Genomic DNA, 12096 nt, shown 5'->3' with positions numbered 1-12096 from the left:
TAGAAACACCATATGAATAATTGGATAGGGAACTAACGTAGCTACCAAGCCCCTACTGGGGCAAACAAAACACCAGCTGACCTAGATATCGAGATAATCATGTTAAGAGATACCTCACCTTGGAGGTAATACCGGCGCAGTTGGGGGTTCCGGATGTGGCGGACGTGGTCAAAGGGACGCCCCACGGCACGGTTGGACTGACTGCTGTCCCTGGCCTCCTTGGTTGGGCCGGTCTGAGGCCCTGTCTCCCAGGGGCCGGCGATGAAGCCGGGGGGCTGAGCAACACCAGGATGGAGCTTGGACCCCAGTCTGGAGGGAATACAGACATGTCGCAAGGATCTGTACACAATTTCTGGAAGCTGAATATGTACCAGTTCTTCCAAGGCCTGCATATTCACCAGACATGTCACCCATTGAGCATGTTTGGAATGCTATGGATCGACGGCCATACTTTTTTTTTTTAAAGGTATCTCTGAAATCCATAGATTAGCGCCTAATGAATGTATTTCAATTGACTGATTTCCTTGTATGAACTGTAACTCAGTAAAATCTTTGAAATTCTTGCATGCTGCGCTTATATTTTGGTTCAGTGTATATTGGTAGGATTGTGGGAGTTCAGAATAGGTTGTTGCTGTTCCTGGCAAGCACCTCCACTCCTCTCTCCCACGTAATGCCCTTGACTGTTTGTGCTTGTTTTTTTCAAAGGAGGGGTACATTCACAAGGGTGACTATATTAAAAATGGTGATGGAGTGCTCCAACACGTAATACAGTGCATTCAGAAAGTATTCAGACCCCTTGACTTTTTCCACAAGTTGTTACGTTACAGCCTTATTCTAAAATATATTCAATTGTTTTTTCCCCCTCATCAATCTACACACAAAACCCCATAATGACAAAGCAAAAACTGTTTTTTTTTTCATTTCCAAAAATGTATAAAAAAATATAATAATGGAAATACCACATTCACATAACTATTCAAACCCTTTACTCAGAACTTTGTTGAAGCACCTTTGGCAGCGATTACAACCTCGAGTCTTCTTGGGTATGACATTACAAGCTTGGCACACCTGTATTTGGGAGTTTCTCTCATTCTTCTCTGGAGATTCTCTCAAGCTGTCAGGTTGGATGGGGAGTGTCGCTGCACAGCTATTTTCAGGTCTCTTCAGAGATGTGTTTGATTGGGTTCAAGTCTGGGCTCTGGTTGGGCCACACAAGGACATTCAGAGACTTGTCTCAAAGCCACTCCTGCGTAGTCTTGGCTGTGTGCTTAGGGTCACTGTCCTGTTGGAAGGTGAACCTTCGCCCCAGTCTGAGGTCCTGAGAGCTCTGGAGCAGGTTTTCATCAATGATCTCTCTGTACTTTGATCCATTCATCTTTCCCTTGATCCTGACTAGACTCACAGTCCCTGCCACTGAAAAACATCCCCACAGCATGATGCTGCTACCACCATTCTCCACCGTAGGGATGGTGCCAGGTTTCCTTCAGACGTGATGCTTGGCATTCAGGCCATAGAGTTCAATCTTGGTTTCAACAGACCAGAGAATCTTGTTTCTCATGGTCTGAGAGTCCTTTAGGTGCCTTTTTGAAAACTCCAAGCAGGCTGTCATGTGCCTTTTACTGAGGAGTGGCTTCCTTCTGGCCACTCTACCATAAAGGCCTGTTTGTTGGAGTGCTGCAGAAATGGTTGTCCTTCTGGAAGGTTCTCCTATCACCACAGAAGAGCTCTGGAGCTCTGTCAGAGTGACCATCAAGTTCTTGGTCACCTCCCCAATTGCTCAGTTTGGCCGGACGGCCAGCTCTAGGAAGAGTCTTGGTGGTTCCAAACTTCTTCCATTTAAGAATGATGGAGGCCACTGTGTTATTGGGGACCTTCAACGCTGCAGACATTTTTTGGTACCTTTCCCCAGATCTGTGCCTTGACACACTCCTGTCTTGGAATTCTACAGACAATTCCTACGACCTCATGGCTTGGTTTGTTGCTCTGACATGCAATGTCAACTGTGGGACCTTATATAGACAGGTGGAGCCTTTCCAAATCATGTCCAATGAATAGAATTTACCACAGGTGGACTACAATCAAGTTGTAGAAACATCTCAAGGATGATCAATGGAAACATGATGCACCTGAGCTCAATTTCAAATCTCATAGCAAAGGCTCTGATACATTTGCAAAACTTTCTATTAACCTGTTTTTGCTTTGTCATTATGGGGTATTGTGTATAGATTATGAGAGAAAACATTTATTTAATCCATTTTAGAATAAGGCTGTAATGTAACAAGATGTGGAATAAGGGAAGGGGTCTGAATACTTTCTGAATGCACTGTACATCTCCTGTTTTCTGCTCCAGTGCTCCTTTCACCTCAACATCTCGGGAGAGAAAAAGAACATGTCAGGAGAGAAGCACTGTATAGGCTGACACATTCTGGGAATAACTAAACAACGCATCTCTCACAACAAGTCTAAGCAGTGCTTTTCTTCATTTTTAGCCAATAAAACATTTAATTGCAGGTCTGACCTGGTCTTGACGTTGCCAAAGTAGCTGGGCCTGTTTTTGTCCCTCTGTTGTAGTTTATGTTCCATGGCTCCGAGGGTTTGCAAGAAGACCTTCTCAGGGACCTATCGGCGACTACTGTGATGTTGACAACAGCAATATTCTGGTAGGTTGAGGGGCTCTGCTGGCATCCCTCCGTTCAGTCTCCATGCTTATTAAGCTCCTGTAATCGTACCTACAGGAGAGTAAAAGTTGAGAGTGAGACTGAGTGCATAAGCTCCAAGTAATGAAGTCAGGTCTTTCAATTCAATTCAACTCGAGAATCAACGATGACTCAGAGCATTTTAGCAGGGGTATAAGCTTGTGCTGGAAAAATTGACAAATAAGCAATGTAGATCCTATTAGAAAAATAACATTTCGTATTGAGACAATGCTCTCAAAGACTATATGCAAGAAACATGCAAGGGAAGAGAAGCCTGGAAGTGGATGCATGTATATTGAATGTACATGCATTCTTGGGGTCATGAGGTGGAGGAGGGTAGTAAGTTGGTGGTCTGTTGATATCCCTCTAGTGGTGTGGGGGCTGTGCTTTGGCAAAGTGGGTGGGGTTATATCCTGCCTGGTTGGCCCTGTCTGGGGGTATCGTCGGATGAGGCCACAGTGTCCCCACGTCTCAGGCTGCAGTATCTATGCCGCAATAGTCTATGTGCCAGGGGGGCTAGGGTCAGTCTGTTATATCTGGTGTAATTATACTGTCTTATCTGGTGTCCTGTGTGAATTTAAGTACGCTCCCTCTCGTTCTCTATCTCTCCCTCCCATCCCAGAGGCCCTAGGACCATTCCTCAGGACTACCTGGCCTGATGACTCCTGGCTGTCCCCAGTCCACCTGGTTGTGCTGCTGCTCCAGTTTCAACTGTTCTGCCTGAGGCTATGAAAACCTGACCTGTTCACCAGACCTTGACCCGGAACTGTTGTTTTCGACTCTCTCTCTACCGCACCTGCTGTCTCGACCTCTGAATGCTTGGCTATGGAAAGCCAACTGACATTTACTCCTGATGTGCTGACCTGTTGCTCCCTCTACAACCACTGTGATGATTATTTCACCCTGCTGGTCATCTTGAAGAACGATCTGGCCTTAATTGCCATGTACTGTTATAATCTCCACCTGGTCCAGCCAAAAGAGGACTGGCCACCCCTCAGAGCCTGGTTTCTCTCTAGGTTCCTGTCTAGGGACATTTTCCTAGCCACCGTGTTTCTACATCTGCATTGCTTCCTGTTTGGGGTTGTAGGCTGGGTTTCTGTATCGCACTTTGTGTCATCTGTTGATGTAAAAAGGGCTTTATAAATACATTTGATTGAATGATATTTTTGTTGCCTTATTTCTTGACAAGCAGACATAACATATTTTATTTGCAACACAGTCGATTAGGGCTAGCGCTCAAATTCCTTTGGGCCCGAGTTCTGATGCAATGGATGGAACTATATTTTAAATGTTCTTTCTTTCACCAGAAGATCTGTTCCTACACTAACCTTAAGTACGTAAGGGATACGGATTCTTACTGTAGAAGGAAGCATCCCTACAAATCATTGTCTTGGAGAATATTGCAATAGATTACTGTAGTCTTTTTAAACATGGATGTTCCTCACTTCCATATCGAAAATTCGAGGCATGCGACAATAAAACGTAGCAGTGGGGTACACTGAATTCGGAAATGTTAATATTGAAAGGATTTAGGGACTGACCTGTCAAAAAGATTGCCCGGAATGTTGATCGAAAGCGAGTGATTTCGGAAGGCTTCATATTACCCACGGAGTTATGTTTTGTGATATCACTGCAGACAACAGCAAAAAGTTGAGCATGTACGCTCCGCCCATTTCATCCATCCTCCAGTGCCGGAGATTGAGGAGTCTTTGAGCATATACGTAGAATCATTTGCATGGCTCGAACAACTAGTTTCTGTAATCATCAATCCAACCCCAATGTGTTCACGCACTTCCATACAAACAGTTTAAATTACAATGGTAACTTTTAAAAATTCCTTTGGTTTGTGGCACTCATTCATTGCAGAGAAATAGCCTATGCATAAAACAGTCGGAACAAATAGCATGGCCTTCCTCAATTTAGAATAGAAAACTAGAGTGGCTTCCAGTTTAGGGAAATATTACCCTTATTTATAAGGGGGTCCGCAGCCATTCTGCAAAAAGCCTCGCATTTGCTTTTCCTGCCACACGAGGCACTGTCGTCACATCGCTTCGCTTGTTGATGCTCAAATTTTATTGGCTGGAGAAAAGGCATGTGTAATGATCCGACCAATCACATTATAGAATAGAGTGCTTTTTCCGGGCCTAGTAAAACGATAACATTGCTGAAGTCTGAAAGACGAAAACGAGAACGTGTTAGTCGAAAAGAAAATAATTATTAAAATCTCTCAGACGTTACATTAACAAATGTGAGTTGCATGCTTATAGTTTTCTTTATATTGTGTTAAGATAATCGAAATACATGGTATAATTTCGATTTACACTTGAGGGTCAATCAAAGGACCGGCTGAAGCTTGTTAGCTAGCAAGCTAACATATAAACTGCGGTTAGCCAGCTAATCAATTTATTGTGAACCGGTTAGCTAGTCAATTTATTATGAATCATTTGCTTTGCGTGATATGTTAGGATTATACTTTTGGTGTTCGGAACTGTTGCTCATTGAAAATCCACTCATGCCATTTGATCAACCTCATTTACAGCAACATTAAAGGTCCAATGTAATACAGCTGTATTTATCTCGATGTCAAATAATTTCTGGGTCATAATTAAGCACCTTACTGTGATTGTTTTAAATTAAAATGGTCAAAAAGAAACAAATAGCTTCTTAGTATAGAGCAATTATTCAAGCAAGAATTTTGCTATGCCTGTCTGTTATTGCAAGGTTTGGAACTCTGTCAATTTGCTGGTATATCAATAAGAAACAAACTCCATCCCACCATAACAGGCTGACAGGTGGTCTTTTCAAACAGTTTTTACACTAAAATGGCACGATCATCGTTTTCACAATTTCACAGTATTATTCCAACCTCAGTGAGGAAAAAAATATATATCACGTTTTTGACTGCACTAAGCCTTTTAATATAATCTTCAACACACTTTTGAAGCAACTTTGTCTACTAATTTCATAGCTACCGAGTTGGCTCGAAAAGGCTGGATGGCTAACATTAGCCATTCGTACATAAAGTCTTCTAACTTTATGTAGCTAGTTAAAGCCATTTATAACTTTCAGCTGAATGTGTGGCCTGCTGTCAATAATCTACATAGTCCATTTTCAATTGTCAACATGTGTCTTTGTTTCCCTCACAGATGTTGGAAGACATCAGTATCAGTGTCTGAAGACTGTTTATGGCATGTCCTTTGTTTACTAAACACACAGTAGCCAACTGAGCCCAGTGCTGATTAGGTGTCCTCTGCACATTGTATGAGCAAGATCATTCACCATGGAAACCGAAGCAGTAAGTTATCTTGCTAGCCCTTTTTATAGATTAAAAGCATGCATTCTGAAGTGTACTAACAAGAGGTTGTGGTAGCCTGGGTGCCGGTCTGTTTCTACCCTCCATCCCACTCATTGGCTTGACAATGACAGCAAAGCTGGCAAGACCACAGATCTGGGACCAGGCTAAGTTTGTGGTGTGTTGGAAAAACTAACAGCATGTTTCTTACCACTATTCAGGAGGTTATTCCTATTTGGCAGAACAAGCCTCATGGGTCGACTCGCAGTGTGGTGAGGAGAATAGGCTCTATTGTACCCATGAAACCACCGCCCAGGGCATGTTTCCAGGTAAATATGGTCATTATCAAATTCAACACATGCAATAGCATAAGTACACGGTACAGACAATGACTTTCTGTCAGAAGGCCGACCTTGTGGCCAAATTGCATTAAAAGTGCTAACAGGGGACCTGCACCTGTTTACCAGGAACTCCCAGGTCTCCCTCCTCTGCGGCCCATGGATGGCCCCACGGTGCCCACACTGGCAGACATTGCCTGGATCGCAGCAGATGAGGAGTCTGAGACCTATGCCAGAGTGCGGTAAATATGTGATTTTCTCACCCACAGTGCAGAAGAATGTGGCTGCTGAACTTGAGTATGTTCCTTCACTGAGGCCGCAGATATGTCAGCTATCGTGGGGTCTAAATAATTGGCCTATTGTTTATGCTAGCATTACTTATGACAAAGGACACTCTGGTAGATGTGATAGAGGCTTTCACCTCCTGTTCTTTTAATGCAAGTGTTTTCTTGTGGTCCATTTCTTTTCTCAGGAGCGATTCACGCCCTCTTAGACACGAGTGGCGACCCACGCCTCTCCTGGTTATGCACAGGAACTCCTCTGTGCCCAACTTCCGCCGCGACGTCAAGAAGGTGGAGACGCTGAGGAAGCCTGCGGTGACGGCCATGAACCGTACCACCTCCCTGCAGGATGAGCTGAGCAGACTCCGCTCCCAGATCGCCAAGATCGTAGCCACAGAATCTGGTAGGGAATTTGTCAAGCAGTTTCCCCACAGCTGTCATTAAGTTAAATTCACCAGTGAAAGGGGCTCTTTCTCTGGCAAAGCTAGCTCGCTATATTAGGCCTATCAGGGCTCTACAGTGCGCCCATTTTACTTGCATATGTGCCTAAATATTCTGCGACCTGAAGCACACATGCTCCTTGTAAAAATAGTTAGAGCCCTTCCTAAGTGCCTATCAGTGGAGGCTGGTGGGAGGGAGCTATAGGAAGACTGCTCATTGTATTAGCTGGAATGGAATTAATGGAATGCAGTCAAACATGTGGTTTCCATATGTTTGATACCATTTCATTTTTTCCATTCCAGCCATTACAATGAACCCGGCCTCCTATCGCTCCTCCCGCTAGCTTCCTCTGTTGCCTATATACAGTATCTGACCTTTTGTCATTTATGCAGCAAGGGGTTTGTCTTAGAGTAGCTTGGCTTTATGTGTTGCTTTTAAAGTGTCATAATCTTCAGTATGGCTACCGCATGCAGTGATGTGTAGTAATAAGAGCCTCCTGTAATAATCAACCTCGGATATTACCATGTGTATATTTTAGAAGACGTATGTGTCTTATTGGTCCTTGGGATTGTATGTCTTATGTCGTGGATGCATTAGCATATACCGTAGTCATTGTTGCAGAAATTATGAGGACAGTGTCACATGCTATAGCCATACGCTGTTAGATGACACTGGAGTTCTTATCAGGCAGATAACCTGATTTTCCTAGACGAGTGTAGGGCTCGCCCTCTGAAAGTGATGGGCTTTGGGATTAAAACCGAAAGCACACTAACCTGCCTGCCCATGCATCAGAAGCTCATCAGAGGACTCTGTATTTTAAATAGCCTGACCATGTGAACCCAGTGCAGGAGATTAGTTGATTGCCAATCTGCATCCCTTTAAGGCTCTGTCTCTGTCTGTCCCAATTCTGAGGTTTATTTATGGGAAAATAATAAAATCTGAAAAGTGTGATAACTAGCCTGTCTCTGCTCTGTTTGTCACCCTAAAGGCTCCAACCCCTTGACCCCCGACCTCCTGTCCCCCGACGACACCAGCATGAGCTTTTCCATGGCGCCCTTCGAGACGGCGCCCTACCAGCCCGCCGCCTCAGCCTCCTTCGTCATCAGTGACGTGACGGAAGAGGAAGAGGAGGAAGATGAGGAGGAGGATGTGGTGTCTGTGGTATCGGAGCTTATGCCGGACCCCATGCCGCCCGCAAACATGTCTGCCTCTATGACGGCCTCGGCGACCTTTGACCTGGACCATCCCAGCATGGACTTCCGGGAGGCGGAGGAGGACACAGTGTCGCTGTCCAAGTCCACCAGCTTTGCTGACGTCATGGACATCCTGAAGGACATGAACCGCATGAAGATGAGCAAGGACAGGTAGGTTAAAGGGCGAGTCAGGATACGGAAGAAAATGGCTTCCTCTCATGTCTCTTAATACACACACAGTGTAAATACCATGTCAGCAGAAGGTGTATGGTAATGCATTGGCAGGAAACACAAGGACAGCTGGTCGTTGTCCTGTTTTCCACAGATAGAAAAAAGCAAGAGGAATCAATTTGGTCAAGGATGGGCAACTTTGATGGGTGGGGGTCACAAAAAATCTGAACTCTCTATGAGGGGCCACAGTGGCTTGCCGGTCTGCATTCCCACATTCATACCCGCTAGTTACATATCTCAATATTATTTTGGGACGATATTATACCGATATTTGACTTATATAAACTTTTTTGCTATTGTAAGTAACGCTAGATTGTGCTAGTCTGCTTTATCTGCGCCAAAACTCAGGTATTTTTCATCCTATAGCTTGTAACTCCTTTTCTCATGCTCTCTTGTCACTCTGCAGCAGACATATAGTGAGCCATATGTTTGGAAAATCAAATCATAAAATCACAATGCATATAGAATCGTGAGAATTGCATAACCTCGTATCAACATTTAAGTGTAAACAGTAACCAAAAAAGTGTTAAACAAATCAAAATATATTTTTAGATTTTAGATTCTTCAAAGTAGCCACCCTTTGATGACAGCTTTGCACACTCTTGGCATTCCCTCAACCAGCTTCATGAGGTAGTCACCTGGAATGCATTTCAATTAACAGGTGTGCCTTAAAAGTACATTTGTGGAATGTCTTTCCTCCATGAGTTTGAGCCAATCAGTTGTGTTGTGATAAGATAGGGGTGGTATACAGAAGATAGCAATATTTGGTAAAAGACCAAGTCCATATTATGGCAAGAACAGTTCAAATGAGGAAAGAGAAATGACAGTTCATCATTACTTTAAGACATGAAGGTCAGTCAACCTGTAATATTTCAAGAACATTGAAAGTTTCTTCAAGTGCAGTCGCAAAAACTCAATCGCAATGATGAAACAAGCACAAGCATTTCGCTACACTTGCATTAACATCTGCTAACCATGTGTATGTGACAAATAAAATTTGATTTAATTTGAACTGGCTCTCATAATGACCGCCACAGCAAAGTAAAGGACACAAAAAATGGACACAAATATGAAAGGACACATATGAAGAAGAGACTTGCTTGGGCCAAGAAACACGAGCAATGGATATTAGACTGGTGGAAACCTGTCCTTTGGTCTGAGGAGTCCAAATTTGAGATTTTTGGTTCTAACCGCCGTGTCTTTGTGAGACACATAGTAGGTGAATTTATGATCTCTGCATGTGTAGTGGTGTAGTGGTGCTTTGCTGGTGACACAGTCAGTGATTTATTTAGAATTCAAGGCACACTTAACCAGCATGGCTACCACAGCATTCTGCAGCGATACGCCATCCCATCTGGTTTGGGCTTAGTGGGACTATCATTGATTCCATATGTGTTTTTTCAAAATTTTGACGCCTTCACTATTATTCGACAATGTAGAAAATAGTACAAATAAAAACCCTGGGATGAGTAGGTGTGTCCAAACGTTTTACAGGTACTAATATATTTAATCCTGTTCTGAAAATCTGTGGGCCTACAAACAGGGAGGCCTTGGCTGCCAGTTGCCATTTCTGAATTAGGTCATGGATTTCAGTTGTCTTTGTACCAGACCACGCTCTTAATGTGTGTGTCCATGCAGGTGCAACAGAGGCTGCTCCTCCCTGATGGGCGAGTCGGACTCCGCCTCGCTGATCTCCGAGGCCTTGAGGAAGAAGTTTACCCTGAAGGATGAAGACATCAGGGGGATGAAGAAACACACCTAGAGCCCCCGTAGTCCTCAACCTCCCCACGTAGGTCAGGCCACACAGGAAGTAGTCCCTTTCCACAGACATTCAGGCTTGCAAGATTAGACAGAAACATCTATCAAGCTTTACTTTGAAAATGTTCAATTGCCAGTGGACTTTCCAATGTGTGTTGCATGAAGCATTTTACTCTTGGTTCACAGAGGATTGTCTCTCATTGCGTCTCTCTCTTCTGCTGCCAGGCCTGTGCCTGACGACCCAGTCCCGTGGAGACCCGGCTGCACCTCATCAACCGTAGCAACGGTTAAACCAGACGGAAAAACAAACCACCACCTCCCAGCAGGCCCAGTCAGTCTGAACCCAACCAAATCTAAACCATACCCTAGCTATTAAAAATATTGCCTAGTCAGATCATGGTAGCAGCTGGCTGATAGGCACTATTAGATGGGTGCTGTTTGACGTAGCACAGAGAATTTTTGACCAACCTTAACTTGTCGATTCTTCCTCAATTCCAGACTTGGAAGACAACTAATGTCTTCTAAAAGTCAATGTCTAGTTTCAGGGGGTTTGAATTTAGAAAAATCTATTTAGTCTGCCACCCATTAATAATGATTTAAAAGAAAAGTCAAAAGGTTTGACAGCCGTACCATATAAAATGCAAGTCAGTTGGGAACAGGTTTTTGATGTCCCAATACCTTGGCATCGAGTCTATGAACTGACATATACAACAATTATTGACATCAATCTTCATTTTAATTTAACCTATTATAAAATACTTACTACAAAAAGAATGCTCAATATATATGGGACATTGGACAGTCAGCCTTGTGCACCCTCTGCCACGAGGAAATAGAATCAATAGAACAGTCAGCCTTGTGCACCCTCTGCCATGAGGAAATAGAATCAATAGAACAGTCACATTGGAATCAATAGAACAGTCAGCCTTGTGCACCCTCTGCCACGAGGAAATAGAATCAATAGAACAGTCAGCCTTGTGCACCCTCTGCCATGAGGAAATAGAATCAATAGAACAGTCAGCCTTGTGCACCCTCTGCCACGAGGAAATAGAATCAATAGAACAGTCAGCCTTGTGCACCCTCTGCCATGAGGAAATAGAATCAATAGAACAGTCAGCCTTGTGCAGACTCTGCCACGAGGAAATAGAATCAATAGAACAGTCAGCCTGGTGCAGACTCTGCCACGAGGAAATAGAATCAATAGAACAGTCAGCCTTGTGCAGACTCTGCCACGAGGAAATATAATCAATAGAACAGTCAGCCTTGTGCAGACTCTGCCACGAGGAAATAGAATCAATAGAACAGTCAGCCTTGTGCACCCTCTGCCATGAGGAAATAGAATCAATAGAACAGTCAGCCTTGTGCACCCTCTGCCACGAGGAAATAGAATCAATAGAACAGTCAGCCTTGTGCACCCTCTGCCATGAGGAAATAGAATCAATAGAACAGTCAGCCTTGTGCACCCTCTGCCATGAGGAAATAGAATACTGTCCATCGGTGGCTCACTTTTGGAGTCATGTCCAGGAATGGTTATGTCATATCAGGGTTCAGATGGACATGCAGACTATTATCATGGCATCGGAACAACATCATTGTAGTCTTGGGTAAAGTATTTATTTTCAGGGCAATATTGGTTGAAATATTACAAATAGGGAGGTTCAGGAGCCTCGTAAGACATCACAGTAAAATGGAGGGATGTATTGCAGAAGGAAATTGTTAAATGGCGTTATACTGTGAAAGATGGGTTATTCTGTGGACACCGGAGTGTTGGGCGTTAAGATCGGGAAGGAAATGTGAATTGGCTGCTGTGGGTGAAAATCCAGCACTTGAAGAAAGAGTAAATTAGAAATATAAATGTATAGTTAT

At 43.7% G+C, this 12096-nt stretch overlaps 2 protein-coding genes across 3 annotated transcripts in view; one reads left to right on the top strand and one right to left on the bottom strand.

The window, feature by feature from the left end:
• Window positions 1-4353, bottom strand: part of si:ch211-15d5.11 (oxidation resistance protein 1) — a 33167-nt gene extending 28814 nt beyond the window's left edge. Inside the window, exons 1-3 of the mRNA XM_064928602.1 lie at window positions 4238-4353; window positions 2519-2729; window positions 119-309 (exon numbers count right to left, since the gene is read on the bottom strand). Of these exons, the coding sequence (XP_064784674.1) occupies window positions 119-309; window positions 2519-2583 (256 nt within the window). The 5' untranslated portion in view covers window positions 2584-2729; window positions 4238-4353. The remainder of the gene's footprint in view (window positions 1-118; window positions 310-2518; window positions 2730-4237) is intronic.
• Window positions 4354-4823: 470 nt separating this feature from the next.
• On the top strand, window positions 4824-11125 carry mtfr1l (mitochondrial fission regulator 1-like). Of its 2 annotated transcripts, none has more exons than XM_064928600.1 (8): window positions 4824-4944; window positions 5843-5991; window positions 6210-6317; window positions 6456-6568; window positions 6799-7010; window positions 8037-8412; window positions 10111-10261; window positions 10456-11125. In XM_064928600.1, the coding sequence occupies exons 2-7, from the start codon at window positions 5977-5979 to the stop codon at window positions 10232-10234; spliced, it is 948 nt and encodes a 315-aa protein (XP_064784672.1). In that variant the 5' UTR covers window positions 4824-4944; window positions 5843-5976; the 3' UTR covers window positions 10235-10261; window positions 10456-11125. The 2 variants fall into 2 exon arrangements, with proteins under 2 accessions (XP_064784672.1, XP_064784673.1); XM_064928601.1 differs by having other exon boundaries at window positions 10111-10265.
• Window positions 11126-12096: the final 971 nt, after the last annotated feature.

The sequence above is a fragment of the Oncorhynchus masou genome, chromosome 21 (assembly GCF_036934945.1).
Source record: "Oncorhynchus masou masou isolate Uvic2021 chromosome 21, UVic_Omas_1.1, whole genome shotgun sequence".
Taxonomy (NCBI): domain Eukaryota; kingdom Metazoa; phylum Chordata; class Actinopteri; order Salmoniformes; family Salmonidae; genus Oncorhynchus; species Oncorhynchus masou.
This window is presented reverse-complemented; position numbering and strand designations above follow the sequence as displayed.

Excerpts from the sequence above, each read along its gene's own strand:
- mtfr1l (XM_064928600.1), top strand. Across the intron at positions 7,011-8,036 it reads GATCGTAGCCACAGAATCTG|GCTCCAACCCCTTGACCCCC; the intron begins GTAGGGAATTTG and ends GTCACCCTAAAG. Across the intron at positions 8,413-10,110 it reads ATGAAGATGAGCAAGGACAG|GTGCAACAGAGGCTGCTCCT; the intron begins GTAGGTTAAAGG and ends GTGTCCATGCAG.